This window comes from Convolutriloba macropyga, chromosome 5 (genome assembly GCF_964194025.1).
Source record: "Convolutriloba macropyga chromosome 5, txConMacr16.3, whole genome shotgun sequence".
Classification (NCBI taxonomy): Eukaryota; Metazoa; Xenacoelomorpha; order Acoela; family Convolutidae; genus Convolutriloba; species Convolutriloba macropyga.
This window is the reverse complement of record NC_134472.1, coordinates 34,148,698-34,165,043: the sequence shown is the minus strand read 5'-3', so window position 1 is coordinate 34,165,043 and position 16,346 is coordinate 34,148,698. Positions and strand designations below refer to the sequence as shown.

General features: G+C 37.0%; 1 protein-coding gene across 2 annotated transcripts in view; it reads right to left on the bottom strand.

Moving 5' to 3' along the window:
• Positions 1–1,757: 1,757 nt before the first annotated feature.
• Positions 1,758–16,346, bottom strand: part of LOC142339968 (uncharacterized) — a 293,075-nt gene continuing 278,486 nt past the window's right edge. For both annotated transcript variants that reach the window (XM_075390342.1, XM_075390341.1), the window contains exons 2-4: positions 7,365–7,562; positions 7,054–7,224; positions 1,758–2,439 (exon numbers count right to left, since the gene is read on the bottom strand). In XM_075390342.1, the coding sequence (XP_075246457.1) occupies positions 2,266–2,439; positions 7,054–7,224; positions 7,365–7,529 (510 nt within the window). In that variant the 5' untranslated portion in view covers positions 7,530–7,562 and the 3' untranslated portion in view covers positions 1,758–2,265. The remainder of the gene's footprint in view (positions 2,440–7,053; positions 7,225–7,364; positions 7,563–16,346) is intronic.

Below are 16,346 nucleotides of genomic sequence, written 5' to 3'. Positions count from 1 at the left end.
TTGAACAAAACTTCGCTTTCTCGCTAGTGGTTTTCTGTTCACACGCGGCGATTTTACGTTGTTTTTTTACTGTATTTTACGACTCGAAGAGGAGTATTGGAGAAGTCTTTTTTTTAAATCAATTTTATTGGAGTGATTTTTGAAGCGGGAAATGAAACGCGTGAAAAAATTTGGAGTGATTTTGGCGCTCAACTAAAGTGAAGAACGGAGCGAAAAGAGAGTGGTTTTTGTTCATACCGCTGTTTTTGAGAGAGCGAGAAATTGATGTGTGAAAAAATTTTCTCTATGCGAGCGAAATTTTTTTGTTCACATGCGGCATTTTAAAGCAGTTTTTTTTATTTATTTTGGTTACGAGGATTGGTTATGATTTTGTTTTAATTTTAGGCTGGTTTCGGTAGTGGTTTGATGGTTTTTGGAAATTCATATGAATTTTATGATAATTCGGAGGTTTTTAATGTATTTTGCTGATTTTCGGGCTAATTTTTGCGTTTTTTGACGATTATTTTGTTTTACTGGCTTAATTGGGTATTGAAGAAACCCCTTCTACTTGAGAAAAATTTATGGTAACAATTGGTTACAGTTTTGTGGGTAAGAATCTTTTTTTTTGTTGCGAAATATGACAAAGAAATGGCGAAAATTGGAACTATTTTTCTTAATTTTTTGCAGTTTTTCATTTTTTTTTTCTGTTTTTAGCTAAGTTTCTTTGCCTATTATGACTTGCCTATTGTTTTGCGAGCATCGGGATACCCTATTGCCTGAAGGGAATTTTTCTTTGGATTTATATGTTTTTTGAAATATTAAAAAATTTACTAACTTTTTCCAGTTTTTCAGTGAAAGTTGTTTTTAAGAGCTTTTTTTCATAATTTAGCCTAAAGTATTTTTTCAAAATTCACATAAGTGGTTTTTTAAAACTAGTTGTTTTGATGAAGTTATTTCGGCAGGGATAGTTTTTTCGTAATCTCAATTTATAACAAAATTTGATGAGATTTTTCATCATATTTTAACAGATTTGATTTTATCGTTTTTACTTTTTTTTGTTTCATGACTTTGTTTCAAGATAATCATAAATTAGTGAAGGCATGTTTTGTTTGATGAGTAGTTGGATGGCGTTTAAATGGATGTTCACTTCGAGTCCTTTCCGGTATTCTTCCGGCTGTTTTTTCAATTTTTGGATTGCATTTTTTCTGAATGGTTTTCCCAATCCATTCATAGTTCGTTCTAGGCCTAGTTTTTTGTTAGAACCAAGTTTACATTTCTCGTTAGAGGTTTTTTGTTCTCGCTAGCGGCATTTTGACATTGATTTTCTGTTTTTTTGATTCGCTTTTTTTTAGAAATCGTTTTCCCAATTCACTCATAGTCCGTTCTGGGTCTAGTTTTTTGTTTAATCAAAGAAAATTCTTTGATTTGTACGTCAGGACTTGTCCTGCTATTATTCTTGTGACTGCTCTTTTCATGAGCAGCAGTGCTTTTCGTCGATTAAGGCCATTTTTCTGCGTCTGAAACATTTGCGTGGTACCATCATTGCAAACAAGCTTGGTCAGGCTATGTCAACCTGAACCTATGGTGAAGTGAGAGCTTATCATCACAGACAGCGTCACGGAGACACAGAATTGATCTCTGTCATTGGGGTGTGACTCACCCACCTTAACTCGGCTATCACGCCACCAACAGTACTCAGACGGTTGCTACACTTTTGCAAGCAATTAACTTGATGGCCACCAGGAGGACGGCCTCTACTCAGCTAAAGAAGAACGGGATAGATTCTCAAGTTTAATTCTTAAAATCAATATCACGATCAATTAAGTCTAAACAAGTTACTGCACACAGCACTGAAGCTTCCTTGGTCGGAGCCAACCAAAACAATATATCCACATTATCTGTGCATTAATCACAATTCAATGGGTATAGTATTGGAAAGGCGGGAGGGAATGTCTTGTCAATCAACAACATTACTCAAACATCACAATTAAAAATCATCAAATTGGTTACAATAAATAAATAGTCAATTCGAATTCAAACAATGCAAGTATATCAATGTTGACTCCCAGTGAATTAATTCCAACAATAATTCCAAAGCAAGACTTGTGCCTTTCCCCGAGATACTTTGGAAAACAAATATCCCTCATTTACTAAGGAGACCAACATTTAACGGAATGAACACAATCAAAGCGTACATATAGCTCAAAAAACGCAAATCTGGACCAACACATTCAAAATTCAGTTTGTCTTGGTTTCAGCATCTGAAATCGGTTTCCATATTGTTTGTTAGTTCTCCATATCTTCTTGCGAATCCGGAGTGTCACCCATTTTTCTGCCGGAATTCTCCATTCTCCTTGCGTGAGCCAGCTCAACCTTCCTGTCTTCCTTGTAACACTTGTCTTTTATCATTTCGATGTCCTTCATTTTGTTTTCTTGGGCAGTCAACAATTTTTCTTCAATCTAAACAAATCTTTACTACTATTTCAATCTCAATATTTCCTTTTCAGACTCAAAATTTTACATCTTTCAACAGTTGCTTTTCACTCACAATTAAATCGATGGACTTGTTAAGACAAGGAGGCTACACCATATCTGAGTAAAAAATGTAACAGCTGCAATTAAAAAATTTAACAGTAAGCTATCTTTTTGACGACTTAAACTTTTTATTCTGGAAGTGCATTGTGTTGCGCTTGAGATGAATCTTCTTAACTATATTCCACACCCCCAACCATTAGCAACGAGTTCTTAACAATCTCGAAGCTTGACAGCCGAGTGCAGTCCGCTTCCTATCTGTCAGGTCTCGAGTTCTTTCAAGAACCCTGCAAATAAAAGATTGTTCTTATGAAAGTTGTTTTCTTACGAGATCAGAAATCCGAATCAAGGTCATGAAAACTAACCTATAATGACTCAACCAAAATACGTTACAGAGGAAAAATTTCAGCCCAGAACAAAACATTTAGCCTATAATGACCTATCGGATCAATCAATTAGCACAAAAACTGCACAAGCAAAAAACTCCACAACAAAAATTTACAATTAAGCAATCTTTTTTTGACGACTGAACTGTTCACTGTGGAAGTGATTGAGTTGTGTTTGGGGTGTCACAGTTCTTTATAAAGCGCGACACGAAAGATCGGTTGAAGCCTTTCTAATCCATCACGGCTCCCTCACCAATGGCACAGAGTTAAAGAGAATCAAAAATTTGTCTGCAGACGACAAGCTCACAGCTTCATGTGCCCAATATTTTTTTAAGAATGCTAGCTGTTTTCGTAGATAAAGAAAAAAAGAATGAACAATATGAAATTCATGAAAAGAAAAAATTTTGCCTACAATAACTTAACATTGTTGATTGACGACACTTCGACATCAAATCATTTAAAAGAAGAGGAAAATGCTCCAGAGCACACACCAACACAAGCAAAGAACATACTGTTAAAATCACAAATCTGGCATAATAAATGGCCCAGTAAATTATGTAATCGAAGTTGCTAAGTTTTTAATACATCATTGCGTCATTTACTCAGCCAATTCTTATCTTAACTGAGCCTATTTGCAATATTTACTCAGTACAAAAAATTTTAGTTAAGTATTGTTATAAATTATAACGTTCATCTAAATATAACCAACAGCCATGCGATGATTATCGTATGTTCCCGGAATGTGACCCACTGATCCACGAAAGATCGACCCCCAACTAATGCAATTAATACCTCCGTTTACAAGCATTGACATTAAAACCCCAAAAAGACTACATTAAATATTCAGTATTGTTCTAATTTTATCACACTTCAACATGGCAAGGACTGCGCAAAAGTGAGATAAACGTGCATGATAAATGAGTAGTGAAAAAAAAACAAGCAGGTGCGAAGTAGAGATTAAATTTAGAAGTTGAACATTATAAAAGGGAATAGATTGACGATAGAATTTAATCGAGATTTGAACAAGGAGGCTCGGTAATGTGCGTTAGCACATAATGTTCCAAGCCACTCTAAAAACTTTTGACTTCATTGTCTGCCATATGAGGAAGACAAGGAAAATTTTTAAAATACACACTGTTCAAAATTAATTGGTTTTTATTAAAAAAAACAATTGTCTCAAATGCAAAACGATAAATAAAAAAACACATTGGATAGCCCCAGATAACTGCCATTAATAAGAATACGAGACAAGACAAAGAACAAAACAAACGCATTAATTACGATAAAACTCGAAATCGTTTTTAGAAACAAAATAACGGACAAAATCAAAATAGCATCATTTAAAGCCTAAACTAAGCAAGTCAACCTATACTTTACTTCAAAGCAAGTGGGTCCTGACGTTAATGAGACACGGTAACAATTTAAGAAAAATAAATAGTGCCTTTAACGTGAGAGTTTTATCGTTTATCCAATTTTTGATTTTGCTCTTCTTGCCTTGACCATATTAAAAACACGCGTATTTCAATGAAAGAAAGAAATTAAAATGCATTCAGTTCAAACAGTGGTTGAGGTTAGTCAGCAGTCAAAGCGTGGAAGTCGTAAGTTCTGTAAAAGGAGAAACGAGAATCAAAAGTTAAAGCGGATAAGAAATGGAGAGCACCTAAATAATAGAAGTTAGGAAGTTCACGGCGGCTATTAACAGATAAACTTGCAATTCACTAGAACGCTATGGGACAATCTTTATGTGACTATAAGAACTTGAAAACAAGCACACAAAAAAGTAAAAAGGGCTAAATTAAATAGTAAGTTCAGATTGTTAAAATACAATTAATTTCAAAGTCATGAAAGTCAGTAGCTGTCAGATGAAAACAAAAGAAACTCAATTAAGCCTCCATAGGTACCGTTCATACCTGCACACACCCAAGTCAATGAGACGTGTCCTTATCCAGAAAAAGCGACAAATACAGCCAGAAACAAAAAAAATCAGTTAAACTTTGAGAGTAAACATTGTCGAAGCCGAGAAAACCATGAGATATTAGACATTTTCAACTGTTCCCATCTTCACCTTCAATGGGAACCGTTATTAATGACAAGAAATTTAAAAAAACTCAATTTTCCGAAACTAGAAATTTTTTTTAAACTCATAGTATCAGAGCCACAAATTAAATTGAAGAACCCACTTGACAGAAGAAAGATTAGAAAATTAGCATAGTTCAAAAATTAGCATAGTTCAAATTTTTTAAACCAAATATTTTCCAAAGTAAAAAATGGATAGATCAACTTGCAACTGCATAGGAAGCTAATTGTACCTCACATTAGTGGAGATTTAGTCTTAAAACTACAAATAAACACCAAATACAGGTAGAACTGAAAATTTCACAAGCAGCTTTACGCAAACATTGCTGAAGCCTTCAAAGGCACAAGCTATAAATTGAATATTTTATTACTCAGTTTGATCTTTTCTGAACATCAAGGGGCCCTCAATTTAGGAGGAGTATGCAAATAAGACAACAAAAAGAAAATAACCGCTAGCAATCACCAGAACCATAAAGGCAGACCAACAATTAGGCAAACATAAAACAATGAAATAATGTTTCCTTCAATAAACCACTGTTTATTGAAGGAAACATTATTTCATTGTTTTATGTTTGCCTAATTGTTGGTCTGCCTTTATGGTTCTGGTGATTGCTAGCGGTTATTTTCTTTTTGTTGTCTTATTGAACAAGCCATTAATGGTTGAACAAGCCATTAATGAGCCTAACGTACAAATTTTCAAAAAGATGAACAAAAAGGGGGCAGAGTTTAAAAAGTCGATCAAATACTTCAAAAACATCTTATCAAGGTCATTAATAACATAAGCTATTGGACAAAACTATTAAATAAGTTCTTAATATCTCTAGAAGAAGTTACTGATATCTGTCAAAATCCAAAAAAACTAATGAAAATATAAGAAGAACGACAAATACAGGCCAAAATCAAAAATTCTATTATTTGTTTGCAAGGAAACGGTTTCAAAGCCGTTAAAACCATACGCTATCCACTAAAACGATCTACATGTTCAATCACGTTTTTGAAAGCCAATGGGGATTTTAATATGCTGATAAAAAGACAAGGCAACAAAAAAAACAAATGAAAATCAATATTGCTGCAAGTTTAGTAGTAAGTTAATGGTTCCAATTTTGACTGAAAAAGATAACTTGGCACGAAAAGTTTAAAAATACCAAAAAATAAATAATGCATTTTGGATAATTATTAATTTAAGATATCAAAAAACCAGCAAAAAGTGATTCCAGAACACTCTGATAGGAACGGGCAGTAAAACCAGTTTTTTTAGAGCACACAAAATTTTTCTTACCAAATTTGAGGTCTGTACCTCCGGTAAATTAGAAAAAAGTGGGCTTAAAAATATATTTGATGCTATTTTGATGAAAAGGCCGCCTTTTGTTAAGTTTAGCTAATAATGAGCCAAAATTTGCGGTTCAAAAGAGTCAGCAGCCCTCCTTTGTGTTTAATGGCAAAACCAATAACACCATTGAAAACAAAATGCGCAAAAATTTCGGAAAATGTGAACAAAAACAACGGATATCATTCTAAAATTTACGGAATTTAAACCTCAATTGTCTGAAAAACAAACGGAATTCAAATTTTTCAAGTCAATATTCTCCGCTGTACGGGCTTTCTAATGATACCAATCACAACTCTCCACGAAGAATACATCGATCGTCCAGAGTCGACTGAACAAAAAACCCAGTTAAGCATATAGTTCCTCCTCCATTAAAGTGGGTCGGAAGAATAAAATTTATTAGACGATTGGAGACAAAAATCACCTCTTCTACTAAGGTTCCACTGAAAACTTCGACAATGGGAGACGGCGAATTGAGCTATTCTTACAATAAAGGGCCGTGTACACCATCCGGCATCGATGGATGTAGGTCGAAAAATAGGGCATGATGAGTAGCACTTAGTAGCCGGATGCTGCACTCCAAGCTGTTCCCCTCCAGACAGTGTAAAGACGGCCCAGTCACAAAAATAAATAACAAGTGGAGAGGAAAGCACCTATTTATATATATTGAGCTATTCTTAATAAAATTACAATTTATCTGTTTATATTTCACCTTTGAGAGCCGATTTTAATAATTGACCGCAACAGACTAACTTGTTTCATTTTTTGCTCCTGTTCAGTCAGCTCTTTTTCGACAAGGCTACGCCTAACTTGGTTAACATGATCTGAGTGCTCTCGCCTTTTGGTCTTAATGTCCTCCATTAGCATCTCTCGCCTGGCTGTGGTTTTCTCCATCTTCTGGTTTATTTCAGTCTGGGATAGACCCTACAAAATAGGCCTCAAATTTAGTTTCAATGGATTTTTTGGTTAACGCTGTCTTAGGTTATAGCATTCAGCACTTCACTAAATGGTTAGTTCTTCATTAAAGTCGAATATTTTTCCAATTCGAAGCACAACTATTATACCTGCTTTGAAGCGTAAGGAGACGCCAATTTCGGGCTTCCGATAGCAGTAGCTTGGTTTTCAGCTAGGGACTGCTTCAAAACATAAGAAACACTTTGCCCACTTGGTGACTGGCAGTAATCTGTTTCCAGAAGAGCATCATTGGTCTTTTGAGATGGAGAAGCCATTTTCAAGTGCAGACTCGACGAGCAAAAAGATCTGAAGCAACCAATCGGACTTAATAACTATCATTATTCTAATGTTGTTTTCGATTTGGTGTTCTGCGGGGATCTGTTATTATCCCAGTCGTCTATGTTAAAACCATTATACCGGTATTTCTGCACAGACGGCAATCGCAAAACAATTGGCAGCAGAAGACAACAAGCAGACGTTTGGCGAAAGTTCTCTCAGTCTGGATTATTTCCATTTGTGCCTCAAGTGTTCCTTAACCCGGTGCAACTAATTGGCTAGAGAAAAAGGACAATCAATCCACCCAATGGACGCAACAGGGAGAGCCCCAATAAAAAACGTCACAGCAGCGTATTTAAATTTTCTGCAAATAAACATTGTTTTTTAAACTTACATAAATATGTTAAACTCTAAGCGCAGCGAAGGAAAGTTGAAATAAAACTACACTAATTAAGAGTCGCCTCACCTCTCGCACAACAACACTATAGGTATTATCAACCTCAGTTGCACGTTTAGTACCACTGCAGCCTCTCAGAGTGAATTGCGCTGCGTAGGAATCAAACAGCAGCTAAGAAAAATGTAAGTGAAATATAAACAATGTAAATTTAATTCGCAAAACATGCAACTATTGATCAATTAAATATGGCTTTCTATCAATATTTTTTTCCGTAGTTTTTAAAACGATTGCCTTGGTTTAATCAGAAGGTTAAGCAAATTATAATCTGAAAAAATAAAGGGGGTTTGCTCTTAAGCCGCGTAGGACAATCCAATGGATGAGTAGTGATCCCCCACTAAGAGACATCACCGAATCGTATATAATTTAAAGACAAGGCACTATAGCTCTCTCAGAGCTGCGTCATGAGGAAACATAAAAATTACTGCATCATATATAATTTTAAAGACAAGGCACTACAACTATTTTAGAGATGCGTCAAAAGAATTGAATTTCTATATAAGCTAATTTGTTATGAATCTAGTCTCCCCTCCCGCACTATGATACTACAAGAACTAACAATGTGGGTCGGCCGTTAGGAACCACGGCGCCCTCTGAGACATTTGATAGCGCTGTGCAGAAGAGCAAAACTTCTCGTGCGTATGTACGTCATTGCGTCCGAGTATAATTCGTCTTCCTTTTCAACCATTTTGCTAGCTAGTTGTTTTATAGTGCGCGTTGCGGACGGTCCTGCGTATCATGCACGATTTTAGCAATGGTGTCTCGTTGTGTCTCATGTGTCTATACAGTGGAGAGCTTGTGATAGGGTAAACTTTTCACCACATGGCTTCAATGTTATATCTAATGGAAAGTCCGTCTCTAAGTTGGTCGTGTGTTATGCAATCTTGGGCGAGAGGAGCATTTGCTCCATTTCCTTTTCGAGAGGAACGCATGCGTTCAGCGATGCGGCGTATCTCCGTTTCGTAATCTATTGGCTGCGCGATGTTTAGTCCGACCTCCCTGGTTGGTAGCGAATACAATCGCCGTGCGGATTGAGACACCGGAGAGTCAACGAACGACGGTAGATCGTGCGTTTTGATGTTGACTTCTGCGTCGGCAAAGATATTCCGTGAGTTTGGCATTGCCCTGGACAAGAAATTGTTGCACGCTTCTTGTGAGGCATGCGTAAGCGTTTTGAGGGGACGTTTTTGCCTTAATTTTTTGAACAAATTGGCATACTTTCTAGCTGTGGTTACATTAAAGGTCTCATACGCTTTCTCATTGACTAGTACACATCCTAAAGAGCGGGCAAACGTCAACAATTTCAACTGCTGTACCCTCAAACAATCAAAGAGCTTAGAACTTTGACACTTCATTTATTATTAATTGACACTTCGGGGCGTTCACGCTGTACCCAAAAAAGCTACTTTGTTCAGTTAGTTGTTTGAAGAACGAAAGTCAGTCCATCAAGCGTCCTACTGCACTGCCGTCGTCTGCGTACAATTTTTGCGACACCTGCGTATTCTGGACAAACCTCAGCAAGGGGAGGGTGGCTATTCCAAACATAGCTATAGCAATGGGGTCCCCTCGAGTTGTGCCCTCCAGACACTGAAGTGTTTTACCTGCGACATATATATCCGACTGGGCTGAACCTGCGTTTTGAACAACAAAACTCAATGCGGTTCAATTTCTTTTAATGTTTTCAACTGCCAAAATGCGGTTAGGCAGTAGAAGGCGTTTTTGGTGTCTATTATGAGACAGTTTTATTTTCAGGATTTTGCATATTGCGAGCACAGAGTGTAAATTGCGTGTTCAATCCAGCCTTTTAGGCGTGGGCAAAGTTGTGTGTTGCCGCCAAAGAAACGTAGATTGTTTTCGATACGCTTAATAATGCATTTGTCTATGCTGCGGCGAATAACTTCTCGTACGCAAAGGGGACGAACACCGGGGTGTTTCTTTAAGGAGATTTGTCTTCATGCGTTGTCGTTTTACAGTTCGAGCGTTTTTTTGGATACTTTTTCAATTGCCAGACGAAAAGTGATTTTGGCTACCGTTTACGCTATGTTCGCTGAAGCTTCTTTGAGACAAGTGAAAACTCGTCTCCAATCGTTTGCGTCTAAACCGAACGGTCAGTGTCTGCCATGTGTTTTCAAGGATGCTGTTTTATACCTTTTTACGAGGTCTTCATGAAGTTATTGAATTGTAGCAATTCATCAATTTTGCGGTTTTTAGGGATCTTAAGAATTTTATTTCGCATAGCTCTAGCTTCCCGAAAAAGCTCGTTACGCGGCCTTGGCACCACAACTGTAGGAGTCGGGCAACGGTCGTCGTAACCGACCCGTCTTTGGTCGAATTTACGCAGGAGAGAAACAACTGGGGGAAAAAGCGGAATGCTTAGTTATATTTTTTCATAGATAACCTTTTCTGCAAACTGTATTAGAATTTCATCAAAAAATTTAACAAACTTTTGTCCTGTTTTGTTTTTTTTTTCAGTAATATGATATTTACCCGCCAGTGAAGGTTCTTTTTATGAATTCTGTCAGTCTTATCGGCGTTTCTTGGCAGTCTATGCCAGAAACTTTTGTTAAAATTTTTGTTTTTTCGCTACGTTTTGGGGGGCCTTTGCGAGTTTGTGTCCATCATTGGCGTCATCAGCAACTAAATGGGCTTATGGTGACGGTAAAGAGGTTGTATGGTGATTTAAGAAGTATTGATACAGGAAAATAGTGATATCTGAATCTTTCATCTTTCTAAATTGATAAATTTCGCAATATTAAAATCTGAAACAACGTACCAACTGTGAGAAATTCATTACACAGGAAACTTTGTCTAGTTCCAAGATTGTGACTTGGAAGAAATGTTTAATTTTTCTCCAATAATTGGGATTAAAGTATAACGTTCTAACCAATTTTTGCAATTAAATTGAGCCACCAATCAATTAGTGCAATCAATTAATTGCCAAATATTTCAATTCCAATTATTTTTCCAAATCCCTGGGGGGCACAGCCAGAAAAAATCTCCGAGTCTCTTATGTTAATGTTTTAATGGCAGAGCCGCGAAGAACAATCCAATGGACGAGTATAGATCCCCTACTATGAGGCAATACTGCATCGTTTATAATTTTGAAGACAAGGCACTAACTCTTAAGACCTGCGTCATGAGAATTGAATTTCTTCATAATTTGAGAGACTACTGCATTGTTTATGATTAGGAAGGCAAGGCACTAGGCAAGGCAAATAGTGAAAGGAGGTACAACAAGACAAATTCATATAGAGACATTTAAGCAGATGTAAAAACCGAAATATCTTTGAAAAGCTGCGGCAAACTTAAAACTCGGACTGCGAAAGGTAGAAACCACCTAAGGAACTTGCCCTGAAGTCTATTATATTTTTACTACTACTACTCTTCAGAGCTGCGTCATAAGAAATGAATTCCTATACAGTTTAATTTTCTACGAATCTAGTCTCCCCTCCCACACTATGGCACTGCATGAACAATCAATGTGGGTCTGAAATTTGGAACCACCGCAAGCTCTGAGACATATGGCGCGCTGCACAGGATAGCAAACATATTCTCGAGCGTATATATGTTATTGCGTACGAGTATGATTCCTTTTTCTCTTCCTCAGTTTTGCTGGCTAGTTGTCTTATAAAGCGCATTGCGGTCAGTCCTGCGCCATGCAGAAAAACACGAGCGGAACGAGACTACTCTTCTTGACAAGTATTCGTTGCTCATTATTGATGTTATTCACCGACCCATGATATTTGTACGCTTCTACGGAATTTTTCGGACACGACTAGGCGAGTAGTTTAAAAATCTTGGCGTCCAAGAAACAAAGGCTAAACCTGGACCCCTACAAGCCTGTCGATTTAATGTCCAGTCGTGAGTTTTTATCAGCGCTAGAAATTTCGTAAAAGAAGCACTTGCCTTGAATTAACTGAAGAGTCAGCTCAACTGCGATGTCATAGCAAACGCCATGCTTGATCTCAGCAATGTTGTCCCCTGTCTCGTCATGTCTCATGCGTTTTAATTGCAGAACTAATTAGACAACACTACCAGAAAACTACTCAGCAAAGTTGAAATTCTACAGCACTAAAAATTCTTCTGAAACAAAAATATTCAGCAACTAATCGCAATGTAGTGAATGAAATAAATGAGAAACCAGTTTTTAGGTGATAATTACTTGCATTAGTTTATCAGACATTGGCACAAAATTCATTTACGGAAAACATTTTTCAATACATAGAGGTATAAAAACAACGATCCAAAATAATCGAAGCATTGTATGTGTAACTGATTGAGTGATTTCCATCCTACAGTTAATTTCATCTTTAGCTGAGTGTGAAACAAGTGACAAGCATCAAAACTGATTATCAAAGTAGATGTGATAAACAGCAATCAAAATAAAGTAGAATTTGAATAAGAATTAGAAACGTTTATAAAATCCGTGCACTTTATGCTGATACGGTTTTGGTTGGAGTTTCTAAAGCACTGTGCTTTTTGGTGTAATCTAAGAAAATGTTTGAAGTCAAAGACTTTATTTAAATTAATAATTAGAAAAATTGAGCAAATGTTACAGAACTAAAACGTGTTCTGAAGATTAAACGCATGAAAGAGTTGTTACGCAGGTGGAAGTGAAGAAGAATTACTGCTTGAGAAAAGCAACTGGAGCTATGAGTTGAGCTTAAGTTTACCATTTTCTCTAATCGGTTTGGATTTTTTTCATGGTTATTCTTACCTGCATTGGTCCCTGTTAATTAAACTAACTGATAACAAGTTTACCTGCTTGACAAATCCCGCCAAAAACGAACGCATCCCATCAAATTCGAAATCCGCGATGATCCCGTCATTATTTATGATGGTTTTGCCCTCTCTGTTGATATCTGGTTTACTCTTGATTACAATCTGTTTCTGTTGCTTTTCAATAATTATGAAAGTTGCGACTGGTGTGTGCAGTTTGTAATTTACAAGCATGTCGTATTATCTGTTCATAGGGGTTGAAGCACTGCCTCCCCACAAAAAATGAGTAATCCACTCACTCAGGGTCCAAAGTTCAAATACTCTTCTGTTTTTACTATGCCCTAATTATTATGAGTACTCCAGATTTTCTAGTCCTCCATCATATTCTCTGCCTGCAAACTAATCTTGAAGAGGTCCTGCGGACCACCCTTGTCCTAGTGACTCAGCAAAGATAACGTTTTGTAGTGTTTCAGAAATGTGGTGGTTGTTGCCCCCTGAAGCAGGAACAGCAGCTCTTATAAATTGGGTGGTCGACTGAAAAAAGCTTTATGCATTTATAGCCTCCAGCCTTCTCTGGATGACATTTCTTGAGGTCTGCTCCGTTTTCACCCTACTTCAGTGTTTTCTGATATCCTCCTCGACATTCTCCTGCTCCCGTGCTAAACAATCGCGCTCATCTAGCAGAACAGCAGATTCCCTTGTTTTGCTTTCTGCTTGCGTTTTCGCATTCTCAAACTCTCTGTTCAAATTTTCAACCTGCCTCCCGTAGGACTCCCGCCGAATCCCAGCGTTTGCCAACAACTTTTTCGTCTTTTGAAGTTGCTCGTGTAACCTTTGATCATCTAGATCTATCTGCTGAAGCTCTTCTTTGAGCTGAGACCCAGCAGTTCCCAGCATTTCGCTGTTGTTTATACTTTTCTGCTGCTCTTAAATGTTGCCTGCAGCTCATTCAGTTCCATCCGACTGATTGGAGCTCTGTCCATAATACTGGGTGGTTGAAGCTGCGTCAAGGGTACTACATATCTTTTATTGGACGTCAATCCATCACTCCTATAAACTCTATGCCTGACGATTGACTTCACTTCATCAAGTTTGGGTAGGTAATAGCAGTACTGGCCAACTTTTGGTTCTGTCACTCCTACGTTTTACAAAATACAAATATTTGAGCGTATCAATTTTAATTTTGCCTATTTTGGGAATAAATTTTGCTTTTTTTGCATCTAAAACTACAAGGTTTGTGTCAGAGTCGCACAGTTCAACTGTGGACCTTTTTCTTGTCAAAATTTGTTCCCTAGAACGCTATTTGAGATAATTTAAATGCCCTAAATCACTCATTGGATTAACGGGTTGCAGTGCAACTACAAGATTGGTGGCACTGCGTAGCATATCGATTGACAGGAACACACGCATGACACAATAATGATTTTTAAGCCGACAAAAATAGTCATCGAACTTATGTTGACTTCCCAGGCCACATGACAGATTTGTTTCACTTAACTACCAAAGTAATTAAAAATTAAGAGTTCGTGCCACTGCTGCCCGTGGATTCCATGTTGAAATACTCTACGGTGTCATGTTCATATAAGCCCATTGTCCCAGGAAAACCTCTTGTACTCTCATTGTTTTTCCGGGTTGTCTTAACTTTCGGGCTGTTTTGCTAATTTCAATGTCATCATCATTGAAGAGCCCTTCCATTGGAGCAGTACTTGACCAATTGACGATAATTTTGTGATTGGTAACCTCATTGAGCTAATCAATTAGTCCTTGTTGTCTGCCATATGTAATCCATGTTCCGTTCTGAACTCAAGTGCGTTCGATTACAAAGGGTTGAAATTCGTTTTTCTAAAATTTCTGTAGAACACTTTAGAAATGGTGTCCATGTATCTTATCCCCTCTGAAATATTGTCAGAAGACACCCTAACTGGTACTCCTTCGGTACAAAATGAGTTTTCTATGACACTGCCAACAACTGTAGCGCACATGTTGACATAAAAGACTTCTGCAGCTTTTTCCGCGTGTATTCCCAGAGCGTTTTGTTGATTTAAGAATTTGGTGTTTCTTTGAATTTATTGGTGTAGTTGGAATCATATTTCACTGTAGTTTTTCTTTGTGACAATTCAATAGCTCTATTTTTTTCAAATTTTCGAACATATCTGGAAAGTTCCACACAAAGAGTCGATCTAGCTTTTTGTTCCTGAGATCTGTCTCAAATATATCTATTGGTAAATAATTACATTCATGGATCCTCAAGGATTCATATGTGTAATATAAGTTTTTGTGGATTATTTCAAAAATTTGACGATCTTCTACCTGTTTGGTATTGTTATTTTAGCTGAACTACAATTTTTTTTCGTTTAATTTGCTGGTCGAATACCATTGTTTTCAGCGTTGACTATCATTCCTGTTGCCGAGTTCGAAAATTTAACTATCGTAAAGATATTTGGTTTTGTATTTTGTTCAAACAAATATTGTACCGAGACTAATTAAAACGTATCTCCTTGATATGAGTGAATACGATTACCATGACTATTTCAGCTTTTATCATGTTTTTACTTTTTTGTTTTTCACCTTTTAGTATTATGAATACCTTCTGAACCGATTCTGAGTCGTTTCTGCCACCAAACATCCCATTAAGTTTTTAAGGAGCATTGAAATCAAAGTCACTGTGTCCCGGTAACAACACTTTTTTTGCCGCTGCCATAGTTTTTTGCAGAAAAATTTTCCTAAATTGTAAAATGTTCGATTTATTTGTGTCTGCTCGTTGAGGTGTAATGCATCGTCATATCAGCCCAAATCGTTCAGCACAGTTACAGTTTATGCGGTATTTTAATTTGCTCATGCTGTTCTCAGAGTAGATGTGTTCTCCGCGGTTTACCTGCTTCTTCTTGATATCTGACGTTCCGAATTTGGTCCGTTCAGACAACTGCAAAACTTTGCGTCTGCAGAATGTTCTCAGAGTCATAATCCACAATAATAAAGGATGGTGAAAAACCTAATATAATAACCAAATGGAGGAGTTTCTAATTCAGCTGCGCGTTACAATGTGAGTTCCTTACCCTCTGTATTTTTTAGTATCACCTTTTTCTTTTGAAAATACGTCATTACCAATTTTTTCCTGTGAATCGTTATCTGTTAAAACTATGTTCTTTCAATTTCCGTGGTCTTGTTATTCCCGACGAACTTCTTGTTTGATATCGTAGTTTGGTAGAATTCTGCAAAGTAGAAGCCGAGCTTCTATTTGAAATTCTTCGCCTTCATTTCTTCAAGTTGTTTCCACCAGGTTATACCGCTTCTTTCGTGCTGCTGCTTTGAGAGCAGGTATCTTTTTGCTTCGGCACTTGTTGTTTGTGTTACTAATTATTGATTCTCTTGAAATCCCAGCCCTTGGTGTTTCAAAACTTGCTCTCTGACTGTCTCATTTTGAGTTCCATTACAATGGTTAATTTGACTATTATTCTCTTCAGGAATAAGTTATCTTCTTTCTGTATCATTCATTTTTGGAGTGACTACTTCATTTTCCACAAAATCCTTATCCTCCGCAAAATCATTTCTTGGTATTGTTTTCTTGGTTCGCTCTTTGCATTATAATTTTCTTTTTTTCAGTGGTTGGTACCACTTCTACTGTTAAAACGTTTGAGTCAAT